This window comes from Barbus barbus, assembly GCF_936440315.1.
Source record: "Barbus barbus genome assembly, chromosome: 16".
NCBI classification, from domain to species: Eukaryota; Metazoa; Chordata; class Actinopteri; order Cypriniformes; family Cyprinidae; genus Barbus; species Barbus barbus.
This window is the reverse complement of record NC_136744.1, coordinates 11257511-11274872: the sequence shown is the minus strand read 5'-3', so window position 1 is coordinate 11274872 and position 17362 is coordinate 11257511. Positions and strand designations below refer to the sequence as shown.

The window sequence follows — 17362 nt, the reverse complement described above, 5'->3', positions numbered from 1 at the left end:
CCTAAATTCACAGTCACTCGCAATTTATAGAGCTATACAGGAAGAATAAAAAAAACAAGTCTTAAATTAAACTGCTGCAGGGCTCTCCAAACTTCACAGGAAGCACGTGTGTCGCGTTCTCTGTGCGCTCTCTAGTGGGGATCCTTTCCCTCACACTAGTTTTAACTTATACACATCAGTCCGCTATTAATTAGATGTCACGTCTGGGATATTCGTAAACTGCACGACAAACTGTCTTCCATCTAAAATCCACACAACAGTGTTGTTGATGGTCCATCCGTGTCCAGTCGCACTGTTTTGCTGGAGCGTGATTGGTCCAGATTCACTAGCTTTTGTTCGCGTGCTGCACCTCTTGCGCTCGTGCTGTCATGCACACCTGCGGAACACTCGCGCGCACCGCTAATATGCCAGTCTGTGTTTCACACTCAGGCGAAAAGATAACAACTTGACCAGTTAGTCTGGATATAAAGATAAATTAACACTAAGAAAAGCTTTCTTTGGATGTGATTCAGACGATAAAATTGAACCAAACTGAAAGACATCATGAAGACGGGTAAAGACATGAGGGGAGTGACTGTTAACCGCTTTGCTGAAGGTAAGAATATTTGTATCGAAACGGACAAGGTGAGAAACTTTATGAAATTACAGTATTTAAGGAAATATGCGTGTGATAGTAGTTGTAAGAGTTTCAATGTTAAAAATACAAGTTTTTGTGGTAAACCAAAGTCCTGCTGAATGTCGCGTAATTTGAATATAGCCTACTTCACTGCAAAAAAACAACAAATGTTTGTTTTCCAATTCTAGTCTTGAACAAATGCCATTTTTCCAAAAAAATCTTAACAAACATTACCATGGCAACCATAGTTTTGCTATGGCTACTTAAATTACTGTAATTCAGTCATTCAAGACAAGCACAAGGCCAAAGACAGCAGAAGTGATGACTACTGCGCAAACTGACTAACCATGATAAATATGGTTCTTTTATAAATTATATTGTGAAGGCATTTATTATGCAAATCTGTTAATATATCACCTAATCCATGCAGTTATTTGGATAGGTACTGCAGTTGCACTTTCCCAAAAAGACATTTCTGTAGAACTCGGAACTCCGATCATATTTTCTGGTAATTTTTTTGATGAAAAGTTTAGTCATAAATAATTCTGGATGTATTAACGCACTTAAATGGAAAATGTGTATGAACAATGATTTTGTTTTAGCATAATTACCTTTTTCTTCACGATTAAGCTGTATTTTCTGTTCCCTATCAAGACTGGCACAACAAAGAAAGGATGAGTGTCCCAATAGTTTGCTATTCAATAGAGCTGCACATAAGCTGCCTGTGCTCATGCTCTTAGGGTAATGAGGGAAGGAAGGACTGCTGGATAAAGATTCATCTTTTTATTCTGATGTCTTTCAGCTGTTAGTCTCACAAAGTCAAAAGCTATCAGGCTGTCTGATCAAAGAGGATACCCTGTTTTTTAATCTATACAAAACATTTAGAAAGCCTCTTTTTAAAGCATCAATTGCACACCTATAGCAATCAGCATCCACCACAGCAGTGGTGCAATTTCAGACTCTCATTTGCCTGACAAAAACGGGAAAGCTCCCTTAGTCGTCGTGTAGACATAACATGCTTTCTCCCACATATTCTCTTGTCCTTGGAGCTCATGAATACTGCAAGTGTGAGGTAACTCAGAATTTTTGTTGCACTCTTTGTTATTGTATCATCTTAGGTTGTGAATTCAATAGATTTTGTAATAGTTTGTATTAAAGATTGCTTCATTTTAACATATTTCATATTTGTTCTAGAATGTCAAGGTATTAGATCATTCCAAATCTCACTGTGAATGCACGTGCATGGTTTCTCACAAGCATGTGCACATGGACTCACACAGACACACATACTCTCACTGATACATTACTTGCATTAGGTGAGGGTTCAGGGGAAGGAAGCTCCACCCTTTGTTGTTCAGTCAGTTTGACTGTTGGCTCTTCCTGGAGATACAATACAACTCTGTGTTCTTGAATATGTGTGTAGCAAACCCAAAAAGACCTGGTGTTTGCATTGCTAGACCTTAATGCTTGTAGCAAACAAAGAATTTGGACAAATAAGACTATCAAATTAGTTATTCAATCTGACAATTCAATTCGGCCTATAAAAAAATACCCCTTTTGACAGCATGTCAAAATGGGGTATTTCATAAGAATATTTCAGTAGGCTGGGTTCCAGTGTGAATGCAAAGTGGACTGAGACCCAGTAAGTATGAAAAGTGAACTCCGTCTCTCAGTTCATATTTCAGTTTAAAGTCAGCATGAAATGAAAATTCACTTAATCATTTTTTAAAATGCAGCTTATTGATCTTGTTGTGAACAATTCATCTACATGTTTATTTTTTTAATTGACTTCAGAAATCTTAATTAAAATGTCATAACTGCGTCTTCCTGTTAAACAACAAACATGTCTTTGTTGATGTATACCTAACTTTTCCAAATAATTTCATTCTCTTAAAATCCGTCCCTTTCTCACAATTGACCTCAAGCTCGCATTCAGATCTGCCTCCATCCAATCAACAAAGAAAGTATAGACCTACGTCCCCCTACACTTTTCTTTTTCAAATCCATTTTACTAAGATATGTTCACAATATGGAGAAAAAGATCCTCACTACTTCTGTTTCAAAAATAGCAGTGAAAGGGCTCAATAATAAAGTATTTTTATTTATTTTTTGACTGAAAAAAATAAATAAAAATTTTGCCAAAAACTCATCTGTGTCTGGTTGCATGATAATAAGATTAATATCATAATAAACATAATTTGTAACAAAACAGAATACGTCACAGAAAACCAAACATACATGTTTGCAAGCAAAAAAAATAAATAGATGTTGTAGATTAATATTTTTTTATTATTATTTTCAGTTTTGAATCTCTTGAGTCTTGAATCTTGTTGACCTGTGCTGCAAAAATACCCTGTGTTTAATTTTGGTTCACTATATAGTTGACTACATATTTATGTATTTTGCTAATAATTGGAATGAACAGAAACTGTTCTGGGAGTAAATGATTAATTTATTTGATCTGAAAACCAATTTCTTGTGTTTGTGATGTGAATAGATAGCTCAGGATTTATGCAAAAAGATGGTATGTGACATTTTGGGGTTGTACCTCTCGGCTTAAAGTGTTAGAGTCAGCAGTCACTACCCATAAATCTCCTAAACCCATTGTTTGTCCAGAAAGACAACAAAACATTTCCTGTGAAGCTTATGATCTGACTATCACAGTCAAACACAGATAGGAAGCGAGGTCTAGGGCACGCAAGTGACAGCACAAACTATTCATTAAATGTGTGTGTGTGCTTAGGAGATGGCTCCAAAGAGTCATTGTATAAGGTAGTTGTTTAGACCTCTGACAGCCACACAGGGCACTAGGGGGCGGTGTGTCACCCAGAACCCTCTTTGCTTTGCTGTAGGGATCTCTTTCTGTTGGCCAATGCACATTGCGTCTCTAATCTAGCCCAAATATTTCGCTGTGCGGTATGTGTTTGTCTGGCACCTCAGGACAACTCTGCTGAATTCAAGGACAATAGCAAGGTCAGAGATTGACCTCACTCTGTGTACCCACAGCATCCTGTGCCCACATCAGGATTTAACCCTTAACACTCCACATACACCACATCTTTTTTAATTCAGTCAGATTTAAATGATGATGATTGTGAGGTAGGATATTTTAGTAGTGTAGTTATGTTGAATGCTTGGACTCGTAGGTGGCCGAATCAAACGCTTAGCATGTCATTTTGTGGGAGGTATTCGTTTTGACCGTAACATAATAGTTTAAAGAGCAGTGCATCACAATACAGTCAAGGGTTTACACAAAAGCTGTGTGAACATTACAGCCCCCCCCCACACACACACACACACACATACGTACACCACACACACACACACACATACGTACACACACGCCTCTACAAACTCTTTTACACACTGCCAGCAGGTGTGTTTTGTGGAAAGAGCCTTTGATGGCAACAAAATGGAGGGAGGAGAGAGGGGTTCTACACATTTTATAAGACTTATTGTGAGGGCAGAAATAAAAAACAGATCCCCCCCACTCCACTCGACAGAGAAATAAAACAAACAGCCTTGGAATGATGAGTCATTACAGTGCTTGCTGGAAATTCCTCAAACATTCTGTTCTTCTTTTTCACCTTCTTCTTCACCGTTGTCTTCTGTCGTCATCTTTTTCATCTACTTGTACTGCATAGTCACCATGTTCTGCTGTTGCCGCTAGTATACTGTATCTGCTTCAACGTCTTCTTCCTCCATATCTCCTTTGTCGTCATCTTCGTCCTCTACTTCTTTTGTTAGATTTTTTGCATTGTCGTCACCCTGGTTATTTTTGTCTTTTGTTGCTTTTGTTTTTTGTCTTCCGATATTTATTCAGCTTCTGTTCAAATGTGTGGATATTTTTGTAGATAATTTTAGCATTTAAGGGATAATTTGTTCAAAAATGACTAATTCTATCAACATTTACGCACCATTAAGTTCCAAAACTGTATGAATTTCTTTCTGTCTTCTGTGGAAGATAAAATTATATATTTAGAAGAATGTTGGTAACCAAGCAGTTTAGTTTACCATTTACTTCCATTGTGTGGACATAAAAACATGTTTCTCAAAATATCTTCTTTTATGTTCCACAAAAGAAAGTAAGTCATACAGGTTTGATTAGTAAATGATTACAAAATTGGATGAACTGTTCCTTTAAGTGTACTAAATATATTTTTGGGTTTGTAATCTTTATAATTTAAAATTAAAGTTTTAAATTTTTAGTCTTCCATTGGATATAATTTGATAGAATATTTAGTACTTTTATTTTTGTTGCAGGATGCTTGCAACATGTTTCAGCTACTGTACCCAATTTCTGCAGCCATCTTTGCAGTAAATATCTCTGAAACGTTGTTTCAACATGTCTTCACCAAAAATAACAGCATCAAATAATCCAGAAGCACCACACCAAAAATAATAGCATCAAACAATCCAAAAGCACCACACTTCACAAGAGGGTGTGCATTTCTATCATGCCTTGATTCTCTAAATGCCATAATGACATTATTCCTTATTGTGAAAGAAACAAAGGACATTACAGTGACATCAGTATGTAAACTTACAGGCACACCACATGCCACACATTGCAAAACATTTATCAGAATGCACATTTTATTGACTACTCCATGACACAGACTCACTTCTCTCTCACACGAAAGTAATGCTATATACCAGGCGGTTTGTTGTGACGATTTATGCCCGCAAGCATCAAGTACGCTAAGTGAAACGGAGAAACGCAGGAAATGTAGGCTTTAGGACCCAGAGTCACAGCTCAAAGGAGGCAACGCAAGGCTGACTCACTAAATATGTCTGAGGAATGAGAGAGAGAGAGAAAGAAAGATAGATACAGAGAGAGAGAGGGAGAGGTAGAAGTGAAGAGAGGAGGGGAGAGAGAGGAGACCGGAGCAGAGGTGATCTTGCCCTCATTAGTGTCAGGACTACAGGATGATTATGGGTTGAGAAGGGAATGATGGAAGCAAACAAAGTTCTTCATTTTGTGCCATCCGGTAAGATCCACATGCACTCTCACACATACACACACACACACACGCACACATATGCACATGCTCCTGCGCTGTCACGACTGAGCATCTGAGGGTTCCCTGAAATTTGAGACTGTGTGTGCTAAACATGTGCAGCGGAGAGGGTGCATGCGTGTTTGTGTGTTGTTGTAAGTTTTCTCTCTGTTGAATCCTGCAGGTCTGTGGATTGTTTTTCTCACACGCTGCCACTGCCGCCACCGCTGCTGCTGGTGCTGGTGTTTTTTGGGGTGCGTTATGCTGGAAGGCAGACGGGCTTTTTCGGGGCTGGTTTTCTGGAATGCATCGTAAATGCTTTTACGCTGTTAATCTTAGTCGAGTAAACAGGAAAAAAGAAAAAATGACATCACACACTTTCAGATACCCGAACACCCATTGCAAAAGCATGCGCACGCAAATACAAATGAGGTAGAGTGAGACGTGAGAAAAGAGACTGATGCAAAACACTGATCAAAATCAAGTACCTGTAGGGTAGCGCTTGAACCAAAACCTATATGCCTGATCAGGCGGCACTCGAGTGTGTGTGCACGTGAAAACGAGCGGGTGTGTGTAGTTAGTAGTCTTCTGGAAGAGTAGATCTTATTTGTACGCAATGTTGCTGTTCAGTTCGTCTCATTGTTAGAAGTCAATCTAATACCGCATGCAACACACATGCTCCGCCGTACAGCACAAATGCACCTACATCTCTCTCTTTCTGTCCTTTCCCTTCGCTCAAAGCCTCAGTGTAAACACAGTAGGTAATAGAAGTGGGGAGACACTCAATCTTGTGCCCTTCTACCTGCCGATACACTCTCTCTCTCACACACACACACACACACACACACACACATACATACATACATAATGTGTCTGTGATTTGCATCCTTCGCCTGAGGGTTGAACTTCAAATCAGTTGATGTCTCAATTTTCTCTCCTCGCATGATTACATGTGTGTCCATGTGTGTGTGACACACAGCATCAAGTGCACATTTGATCAGGCTGTTGTAATTGACACTTACTTTGTGCCCGTCTCGGCTTGTGGATAATCATTGTGGCACTCTGTCAATACCATAATTTCCACAGAATCTCAACGTCATTGGAGCAGGTCACAGGCCATCGGCATGCTGTAGCCGCCTGAGAACTTTCACATAGGTGAGCAATCGCTGCAACAAGATTGAAGTTGCACGAACGGATTAACGGATGGATGAAAGAATAAAATTAACGATGGGAATAATGTAATAAGCAATGTCCGCTGTCCTTTTACGACTGTCTTTCTCTCTAACGAGCATCGTGATTGCTCACCCGCCTCTCATTACACACACATGAAAGGTGGACATTTTGTCCCCAGATTCCTTTATTTATGATTTCCCATCGTGTTCGCATATTGAGCGTCCTATTTGCACTGCAGATGGCGGGATATGAATAGATGTCATTTTCTGGAGGGCCAATTGACTTTGCTTGGCTGTGCTTCCTTTTATTTATCTGTGTATGTGTGTGTACAGCCATCCGCCGAGTCTCAGAGAGGTTGGTAATGCGATTAGGCGTCTCTGACTTTTCTGTTCCCCATTTGTCTTCCACCCACTGTACATTACAGTCTGCAAGGGAAATTAGAATCACACATTCCTCTGTTTATGTCCTCTGTTTATGGTACGCTGTAAAACGGCCATATGGGCATCCTCTCTCATACAAAGAGTGGCGTCTGTGGGCACAAATGAAGCAGCCTTTGCAGACGTTCACATGATGGAGAGCTTGACCCTTTTCTGATTTACAGGCACGGCCGTAATGTGTATATTTTTAGAGGCCCAAATATGTGCGCAATTTGCCAAGTCCTGTGTATTGTTTGCTTGAGGCTAATTAATTGGGCATCTCTTCCGCTAAAAGTCTGATCCCAGATAGACATGCCTCTGCTTCTCCGTAATGGATTAAATATAGCTTGCAGGAAAAGTTACAAACGCTCCATCCTCACTTTCTGTTAGCGAATGTCAGGAACCCCCTCTCGCATCCGCACGCACACACAAACACCCACGCTCAGGCAAACAGACGCGCGCCCCCCGCCCACCCCTGGAGTAAACCTTAGATTGCTTCAAGATGTCGGAGGATGCCAGTGTTGATGAATTCCGACCTTTGATTGCGATGCTGCCCATGCGCCAGGGGAGAAACCTCGCACACATGCCACTTTTCTGATATGCATACGGCAGACAAATGTGCAGATGCGCACAGTCAGACGTTGTGCCAGGCTGTATGACAAACCGTCTTTGGCATAAACTAGATACTGTCCTGGCCTTCAAATGTCAAACAGTCTTTCTGTTTTCGTTCAGAATCATATTTCTCGCATGATACAGCTGTATCCCTTTTCTGTTCTTTCTCGCTTGTTTTGTTTCCGGTTTGGTCTTCTTCTCTTGTGGCGGCGGTACTGTAGATTGTAAGAGGGAATGGTGGCCTGGCTTTAATAGAGGAAGAAGGGAATGTGCAAGCAATTAGCAGGAATCCCCCAGCAGAGCACTCACGAAACCAGAGCAGACGAGATATGAAGGAAAGGAAAATCTCAATTCCCTTGATGTACAGGACAATAGTGTCCATGCAAACATATTTAAGCTGCGCATTCCCTTGGTGCTGTGTGATTAAAGACGGCTGTCATGTTGAAGCATGTTAGCGCTGCGGTCACTGGATCTTGACGTCCACCTTTCCCTCTATAGCTCCATCTCCATTTCTCTTTCCAACGCCCAAGAGGATGTTTTACAGGAATAAATGGGCTTAAGAGAGCGAGATCTGATGCCATCTTCATAATATTACCTAGGTGTTCCTGTTTCTGTTTGGTGCACTTTGCTTTTGCACACACACCACTCTGCGTATTTTCTCCTACAGCTTATAGAGAGTGAGACGAAGAGAGGCAGAGAGGGAGCAGCCGGCTCACGTACGTCTATATAACACCGTGTGATGTGTAGAGTATGCATAGATCACTATCAGGGTCACCTGGTGATTGCTCCCATCACACAGAGAGAATGAGGTGAGACGGACGCATCAGCCTAGCCGCATGCTGCAGAAACATCTCTGCCGTATGAAATTCATCTGAAAGCAAATGGCTGCTGCTTTAGGATTTCCCTGCAAATTGCCCTGAACGGTTATTTCAGCCGTACACGTGAAGAACATTATAACTGCGTTACACCTTATTCTGTGGCAGGGGTTTAATAAATCTATTATCATAACAGCATCTTCTCCATTACAATCAGAAGATCCTCAGATGACATGCCAACGACTGCCCACAGTCTGTTCACTGATGCATATTGCACTCAAAAAAAAAAAAGAAAGAAGCAAGAGCCGGCTGAAATCACCAGTTCTGATCTGATTGACCAGTGCTACGCATGTTCTTTGATCATCTGAATAAAGATATTCCGTGTTCTCACAATTAAATTGTAATCAGCAAAACTGTACGCCTGACTTTTTTTCTGAATTATGTCTGTGAAATAATCTTCTACACACTTTTCAACACAGATTAATGCTGCTGTGTCCTTGTTTTAATTAAGTTTTTCATGCCAGATTATTATGTTTTTGAGAAAACAAAATATGCCCCTTTACCACAAAACGTAAGGGTAAATTTTTTGAAAATTGACTTGAAGCTAAAAAAAATAAGCTTTCCGTTGGTGTATGGTTTGTTAGGATAGGACAATATTTGGCCGAGACACAACTATTTGAAATCTGGAATCTGAATTTTGAGAAAATCACCTTTGAATTTGTCCAAAAGAAGTCCTTAACAATGCATATTACTAATCAAAAATGAAGTTTTTATATATTTACGGTAAGAGTAAGAAATTTACTAAATATCTTCATGGAATATGATCTTTACTTAATATCTTAATGATTTTTGGCATAAATAAAACTTGATAATTTTGACACAAACAATGTATTATGACAATGTACAAATATACCTGTGCTACTTAAGACTGGTTTTGTGGTCCAAAATAAACGTTCTTCTAAAAGTTGTGTAAAAACAAAAGTCGATTTCTTGTCACTCAGACCTTTTCCTATGCAAGTAGGCCGTTCTTGACCAGAATAAGATCCAGACCAGACTTCATGCAGAGAGTCAAAAGCGTCTTCCAGCAGAGGAGAATTGATGTATGCCGATGTCACACTTGCTTGAAGAAACTAATTCAGCTTGGCCTTTCTAAAATCTTTTTAATGTGTGTTTATAATATGTTGAAAATCCATAACATGCTCATTTGCAGGCAGAAACAGTCATTTTTCCTCATTTAATAATTATAGCATTGAGTTTTTCCCTCTATTACTCCCACAACAGCATGCATATTAATATTTCTCTGCTGCTTTCCACGGTTTATTTGTGGAGAGAATGCATCGTCAACTGTTTGGCTTTTCTCTCCAGGAATATTCTGTCAAGCAGCCTCATGCACACACAACAGACACAACTCGGTGTCTCTCTCCTTCTCCTCACCTCATCACACTCTTCCCTTATTCCCAAAGAAGCAGCATGTGTGTATGTGTGTCATTACTGGTCTTCAGAAGGAATTCCCTCTCTAAGCAGTTGGAGACTCGAGTGCCAAAAAGCCTGCAGGCATATTAAGTCTCTCTCTTTCCGGCTCGCTCTCTCATAGATCAGGGCTGTAAGTGACATTAAAAAGTGGCAGAGATCACCTTTAATCTGTCTTTCTTTCTGTCTGTCTGTTTAGTAGAGGTGTATCTACGCTAAAGTACCATCACTACACACTGCTAGACAACCAAAATACCATCACAGCCTGCAAGAGGCAGCTTTCTTTCTCTCATACCTTATCTCTCACATAGCCAAAGTCATATCTGTGTCAAAGCATGGCCCCTCTCGTACAGGTACCGCCGAATTAAAAGATCTCAAAAACCTAAGGTCTGTGAAATGCCAGTGACTAAATTCCTAAGCGGAATTTCTAAACCCGAAGCACATGCTTTCTGCATTTGTACCTTCACTTATGATATTACAGCTGTAATAGCTTATGTAAAAGATGCATTCACATGTTTATTGTGCTTTTATATTGCAGGCCATGTGCCCTGTTTCTTACCTTCAATTTTTTAATGCACATTGTCCATTTGTCAGGGCAGGGATTAATGTTTTTGGTCTGCCAGAGCATGGTGCCATATGGCTGGATGTAACAGCCTCGCAAACTCAATTTACTAGATTTTTTTTTTTTTTTTGACATTATGCAGACCTGCCGAGATGCACCGTTGAGATTTCCGTGACAAATTAATTCCTCTCTTAAAAAAAAAAAAGTTATAGGGATAGTTCTCCCAAAAATGATTTTGTAATCATTTATTCACTTTCACGTCGTTCCAAACCTCTTGATTTTCTTGCTTCTGTGGAATACAAAAAATGCTTTGAAGAATATTGTTCTCATACATTGAAAATATTTGGGGATAGGGGTGGATGAGCTCAGAAAAAAAAAAAAACATATAAGACTTTCGTAAAGTAGTCCATATGACTTAATCCAATATATTCCAAGTCCTCTGAAGATGTACGATAGCTTTGAGATAAACAGACAGATATATGATGCATATTAAGATACAAAAATGTTTACATATTTGGTGTGATTTTGCACTTTCTTATTAGCTAAAATGTTTCTTATGTTGACTAAAATGCTGTTTTAGTAAGTAATAAGAACTAAAATTAATTCGGCATGACAAAATATTGATTAAATTTAATGGATATTTTCATCAAAATACAAAACTTAATACAAAAAAGCTGTAACGGTTAACTAAAAAAAAAACGGTAACACTTTATTTTAAGGTGTCCTTGTTACTCGTTACATGTACTTACTGTTATTATAAAAATAAATTAGGCATAATTACATGCAAGTAAACCTAAGCCAAACCCGAATCCTAACCCTAACCATATAGTATAAAATCATCAAATGTGTAAAAACATTTAAATGAATCATTTGATAAAATGCACTTATTTTGTACATAGGCCTACATGTTTATATATATATATATATATATATATATATATATATATATATATATATTATTATACTTTAAAATCATTCTGAGGTTAAATACAGATTTAAAAGCTATTATACTGTTTTTGAAATCAAATCTTAGCATAGCTATGACAGGAAAACTGGAATCAAACAATGCCTTAGAAAAAAACAGTTTATCTTAAAAAAATAAAGCATATACATAAACCCATATAGGAAATATTACAGTTATCGTATAAGCATGTTATAAACTTCTGAAACATTGGTGTTTCATATTTTAGAGCAGTCACTGAAATATATGAAATAACTAAATTAAATCTGTATGTGGGGGAGTGTGTGTGAAAAAAATCAGATGTAATCCCCTTTGTAATCATTAACATTTTCATAAGTAACTAATTTAATTACACATTTTATCTTAGTAACTGTAACTGATTACAATTACTTTTATTTTGTAATTAAATAATTCCGTTACATGTAACTAGATACTCCCCAACACTGTGTATATATATATATAAAACCCTGCATGTAATTACTTAATTTACACTGTTGACCACTTAACCCACCCTTAAACCTAACCATACCACAAAACCTGGTCTTAACCTTAACCATATCCCACCTGAATAGCAGCAAAAGGATTTTGCAATGCAGCATGAACACAATACGTATTTTGGGTTACTAATTTTTACCATTGTCCTTGTTACCATGCAATTGCACAAATAAGTAACATTTAAATAACAACATGTTCTTACTGTAGGGTTAGGTTTATGGTTTGGTTATGTAAAGTTATTTGCTTGTAACTATGCATAATTTACTGGTATTACTGTAGTAATTAAAGTTAAGTGTTACTGTACATACTGTACTTTTTGACGTAAGTACAAACTAAAGACACCTATTATGAAGTGAGTCAATGAAAAATTCCAGTTAGCGCTGTGCAGTATGATGCATCCAAAAAGGCGAATCAAGATGAGTCATGAGATGTTTGATGTCAATAATGAGACATGAAAAAGAAAGACTACTGTTTATTATTATTATGTTTATTTTTGGTCAAAAATCCCTTTAAGAAAGTACAAAATGTACATTTGAATTGTGATTGTAAATGTTGATTTTGTTTTGCATGACTGCTGTAATCAGTTCTGAAGAACTAGATGCATCATGGCTGCATGACTTCTGATGCACTTATTATGAGGTTCAATTTCAAAGAAGAATATCACGTTAAGGTTACAGTCTTGAAGGAAGCAGTGAGATCGAGCGGCTGTCTTGTGTGACCTGGCACCTCTGTGATGAGCTTATTTAAGTGTGTGTGTTTGAGAGAGAGAGAGAGAGGGAGGACAGCTTTACTACACACCCGCTTTCACACCAGACAAACTACACAGCCACCTCAGCTGCGCAACAACACGCTCGCTCTTGCACTGTTGTTTCATCTTCGCTCACTTTTATCTGTAAATTTACATTATTCGCCAGAGAGAGTTTGTCCATCCCGACAGTATTTTTCTAGCGTGTCTGGTCTTGTCTAGAAAGAAAAAAAATGAAAACAAGGAGAGAAGGAAAAGCAGAGAGAGAGAGTGATACTGAGGCATATTTGATGTTTTATGCTCTTTATCTTGAGTACGAAACGGAATAGATGCACAGGCTGTTTGTGGTTTTGTTTCACACTAACCACATACATGAGTATTTCTTAACAACCAGACCACCAAGCTTTCAAGAGACACCTCTCTCACTGCTCACTGGCGCAGAGAGCCTGAAATTGCATGTGTGTGTGTGTGTGTGTGTGTGTAAAGGAAAGTTCTCGCTGGTTACTAAGCTTCGGTCTGTGACTCACACATCAGCTTATCTCTGTAGCTGTACTGAATCTAGTCATGGTATTAAATGCACATGCAAACAATGATGATCCATGTGTTTGAAAGTAAAACTACACTGATGTTCAAATATTCACGCATACACACACACACACACACACAAAGACCTGTTCTGCCAGCTCTTGCTTCCTGTTTGCCAAGACAGCACTTCCTGTGTTAGTAATGATGATCAGATATTAGGAGCCTGTTCGCTACCCAGACTGCACCAGGTATTTTCTGTTCGCTTTAGATTTGAGTTATCGTTTCTCCATGTTTCCTTGCATTAATGTGATTAGCAGGATTTTTTTATCAAGATTTATTCCAAAAACAGCTTTCTTTTTAGTCTTTTTGTCCCTCCTCTTATCTCTCATTCTTTCAACACATTGGCTTTGATCACGTCTCCACATGAAAAATATTTTTCTCCGCTGGTTTGCAGGAAATGTGATTATAGAAGAGACTGTGAAGAAAAGCAGGACTGAAAACATTTTACATTTTAAACATGAACAAGTAAAACAGTAAACGTGAATTAATAACAACACATCTTGACGGATCTGTTTGTGGTTCGTGCATCATGCCTGTGTGAGGATTCAAATGCAAACCTTAGCTTGTTTGATTTGAAATGTCTGTTTTGGCTTGGTCTGTGTACATGTGTTGGGCGATATGCTCAATTGTCATATCGTCCTGTAGTCAGCATGTGAGATTGCGATACATGATAGTATTCGTATTAGTATTACTTACTTAGTTTCATTGCCGGAAAGTGAACCAACTCCAGCGTAAGGCTAAAATAGCGTAATGTTTTTAATATGACTGAATTTGTATTAATAGAAACATTGTAAGTTATTATCATAATGCTTGCATTTCCTCAGTTATTCAAACAGCAGCTACAGAAAACGAGCAAAGAACATTGATATTATCAAAGAACATCATCGCTGACTTCAGTCTAGCATGAGTATATGCCCTCTAAAAACACTCCCGTTATAATCAGTGAAGCTATCTACACTGTATAAAGAATAAATATCTTATACTTACATCACACATACATCTACACTTTATTGTTTGTTGAATTCAGTCAGCGAGTGCGCGCACTGAACAACAAAACTCTGCTGTTTCAGGCTAATCTAGACGCCTCTGATTGGCCATTGTGTTCATAAAGTCAACAGAATCGTGTGTGATCGGTTATAACGCGTAAAATTGCAGAAAAAGAAATATGATGGCACAAATAAGCCCTAATATTAATGATATAGTATTACTAGCCTGATAATAATAATAATCATCATCATCATCTATCGTCAAAGGCATCAGCCACAGGCGATATCTTTGACTATCGTTGTTACACGATACTGTCTGTCAGCACAACCCTTCTGCGTACCGCATCTACAGAGACCTCTATAAAGGAAGTGTGATGCTTGCCGTCCCTGGACCTGAGTAATTTAAAGCTGAAAGTACTGCAGCACCACTTCCTCTATCAGTCCTGCTCGCTTCCTTTGCATATTGACAGTCGAACGGTGAGAGGCATCTGCGGTGGAAATAAGCATGCAGTAACATGGCATTAGAGAAATATCTTCAGATCAGACGTTGAGCCAGGGGTTGGTAAAGGTTGGTCACACAGTACCCATAGCTGGAGGCAGCAGAGACGAAGTACCCAGTGAAAGGTCAGAGTGGGGGTAAATAGCACAGTGACTGCGTCCCCTCCGGAGGGCCTGTAGGCATGGCTGGGCTGAAGGTGTTTTGTCTGTAGGGACGGTTCTGACGGGAACATGCACAGAATACCAATCGGCTGCTGTGTCGTCACTGACTTTGAATGGCAGGGGAGGGAGAGAGTCGTTTTTTTCCTTCTGCCTCACCAGCTTACTCTTGGCTTCCTAAATTATGTTACGACGGGAGGACATTTAAAGAATTATGGGTTTGCTGGCTCAAGCCATTTATGCAAATTCTAGTGCATGTCGTTGATTAGAGCTGGGTGGGTTGTGAGCGTCATGTAATAGCAGTGTGTGAGATGAAATGCAAAAACCTGCCTGTTTGCTGTCTGAGAATAGTCATATACTGTGGGAGAGTGACCTTATACTGTGACCTTGGGGCTTTTACTGTGATCATATACCTTAGTCAGTGTAAACACTATATTTGAATTGACACTAACACCTGTGAGACTGCATAGGATATGTTTATTTGTGCTATGGGTTTGATTATTCATAAGTAAAAATAGAACCTTAAACATGTTTTCTGTAAACAAAAGTCTTCTAAAAACTCCAGGTTGTAAAAATTAGACATGACTCAGAACTTAAGCATGTGTTAATTGTATATGCGTTTTTGTACATTTGAAGGAACACCAATCACTTTCATACATAAAACCTGTTAAATTGCAAATTAAATTGACTATTTTCAGCAAATGTACAAAATCTATTAAATCAAATAGCTTCCCGTCTTTTATTTGTATTGAAACACATTCACATCAGCATCAAAATGTCGTTATGATGTCATTTGTCGGAAATGGCCTTTAAATTGATTTGCTGGCATTCCAGCAACAGGTCCTTTTCACACATGTACAATTCTTTTAAATTAATGCAGGGTCGTAATCACTATAGATATTGAGGGGGACAAACCCCTCACTACCCACCCCCCTAAAATAATCAGATATGGCCAAATGGTCCACCCTCCAATATTTGACATGCTTGATGCCAATCTGCTGCGCTCCATTACGCTCCACTCGCTGTGTTATGAGGATGACAAAATGTTTTAAAATTTAAATTCTCAGGATAGTCTGTTTCTGCAGGCTAACAGTGTCAAAATGGTTGAGATGGCAAATCAAATCAAAGGAGGAAGAGTTTACTGTTCACAGAACTCAAAACATGTGCAATGATTTAGTTTTAAAGATCAATAAGTGTGAAGTAAGTAGCTGGACATTTAAAATACAACATGTACAGTATTTTGTGAAAGATACTACCAACAGTAATCTCTAATGCAATGGATTCTACGTTTTGTGGTCATATTTCACTTTTAAATTGAAAAGAGCCTATATCATTTATATGATGGAATTTGTAATTTATACATTTAAATCCCTTTCATTCTCCCTTTAGATTAAATAAAAAGGACATTTGTACCCTAAACATCAGTTGTTGTTTTTTCTCCCGGTGTTTAGGGCCTTGAATTACTGTAAGAAGATGTGTTTTAAGCCCACTGTTTAAATGCCTTGTTTAATGTAAATGTACTGAAAGCATCTAAAATGTAAAGCCTTGTAAGACTTCAGTAAATGATGAAAGTAAGATAAATGCAGGTTTATTTAATTTTACAATGTAACATCAACGTGTTTCGCTCATTTACCAATGTGCATGTGTGTGTGTCTGTGTTTGTGGGTTGTCACTATACTAATGAGATCACACTGCCTTGAGACAGTACGACATATTGAACAGACTGCTCTTCTATCGCTCACAACCTTGTTTTTGTTGGCGTCAAATTACTAATACATAAGCTGCCAGAATAACCCTCAATAAATCTTTGTATAAAATGATTTAGTTAGTGACATGAGCATGAGGATGTTAGCTTATAGCTATGTCTTTGTTGTATATGAATCTTCTGTCTTCAGTGAGGGTTTTTATTGATTTTAAATAAGTGCTCATTTAAAGCACAGTATGAAGGTTGGCAGGCATTCAGAGGCTTCTTATGTTGGACTGGCCAGTCTCAGCTGATTGGACTTTCATATCAGCTTTATATTCAGACAGTCTGTTTCCAGCGCTGACACATTCTGCTTTTTTACATCCTGCAGAATATAACGGCACAGCAGCTCGTGTTTTTAGCCTGTCACTGAAAAGAAATATGAGACAAACTCTCTGTCAGTGCGTCTGATGTAGTCTGTTCACTGTACAACAGGACGAGATATGTGCAAGTTTGTGTATGAGTGTATTTTCATGTTTCAAAATATGAGTGCTGTGGTACACTTGTGCCAGCCGTACATGCATA

General features: G+C 38.5%; 1 protein-coding gene across 3 annotated transcripts in view; it reads left to right on the top strand.

Annotated features, from left to right (window-relative positions):
- The first annotated feature begins 152 nt into the window (after nucleotides 1-152).
- Nucleotides 153-17362, top strand: part of LOC306882275 (solute carrier family 4 member 11-like) — a 65296-nt gene continuing 48086 nt past the window's right edge. The window contains exon 1 of one of the 3 annotated variants that reach the window (XM_079436795.1): nucleotides 153-595. In XM_079436795.1, coding sequence (XP_079292921.1) covers nucleotides 544-595 — 52 coding nt within the window. In that variant the 5' untranslated portion in view covers nucleotides 153-543. Of the gene's footprint in view, nucleotides 596-5394; nucleotides 5608-13558; nucleotides 13639-17362 lie in introns of those variants that run through there. The other 2 variants (XM_079436796.1, XM_079436797.1) reach the window with 2 other exon arrangements.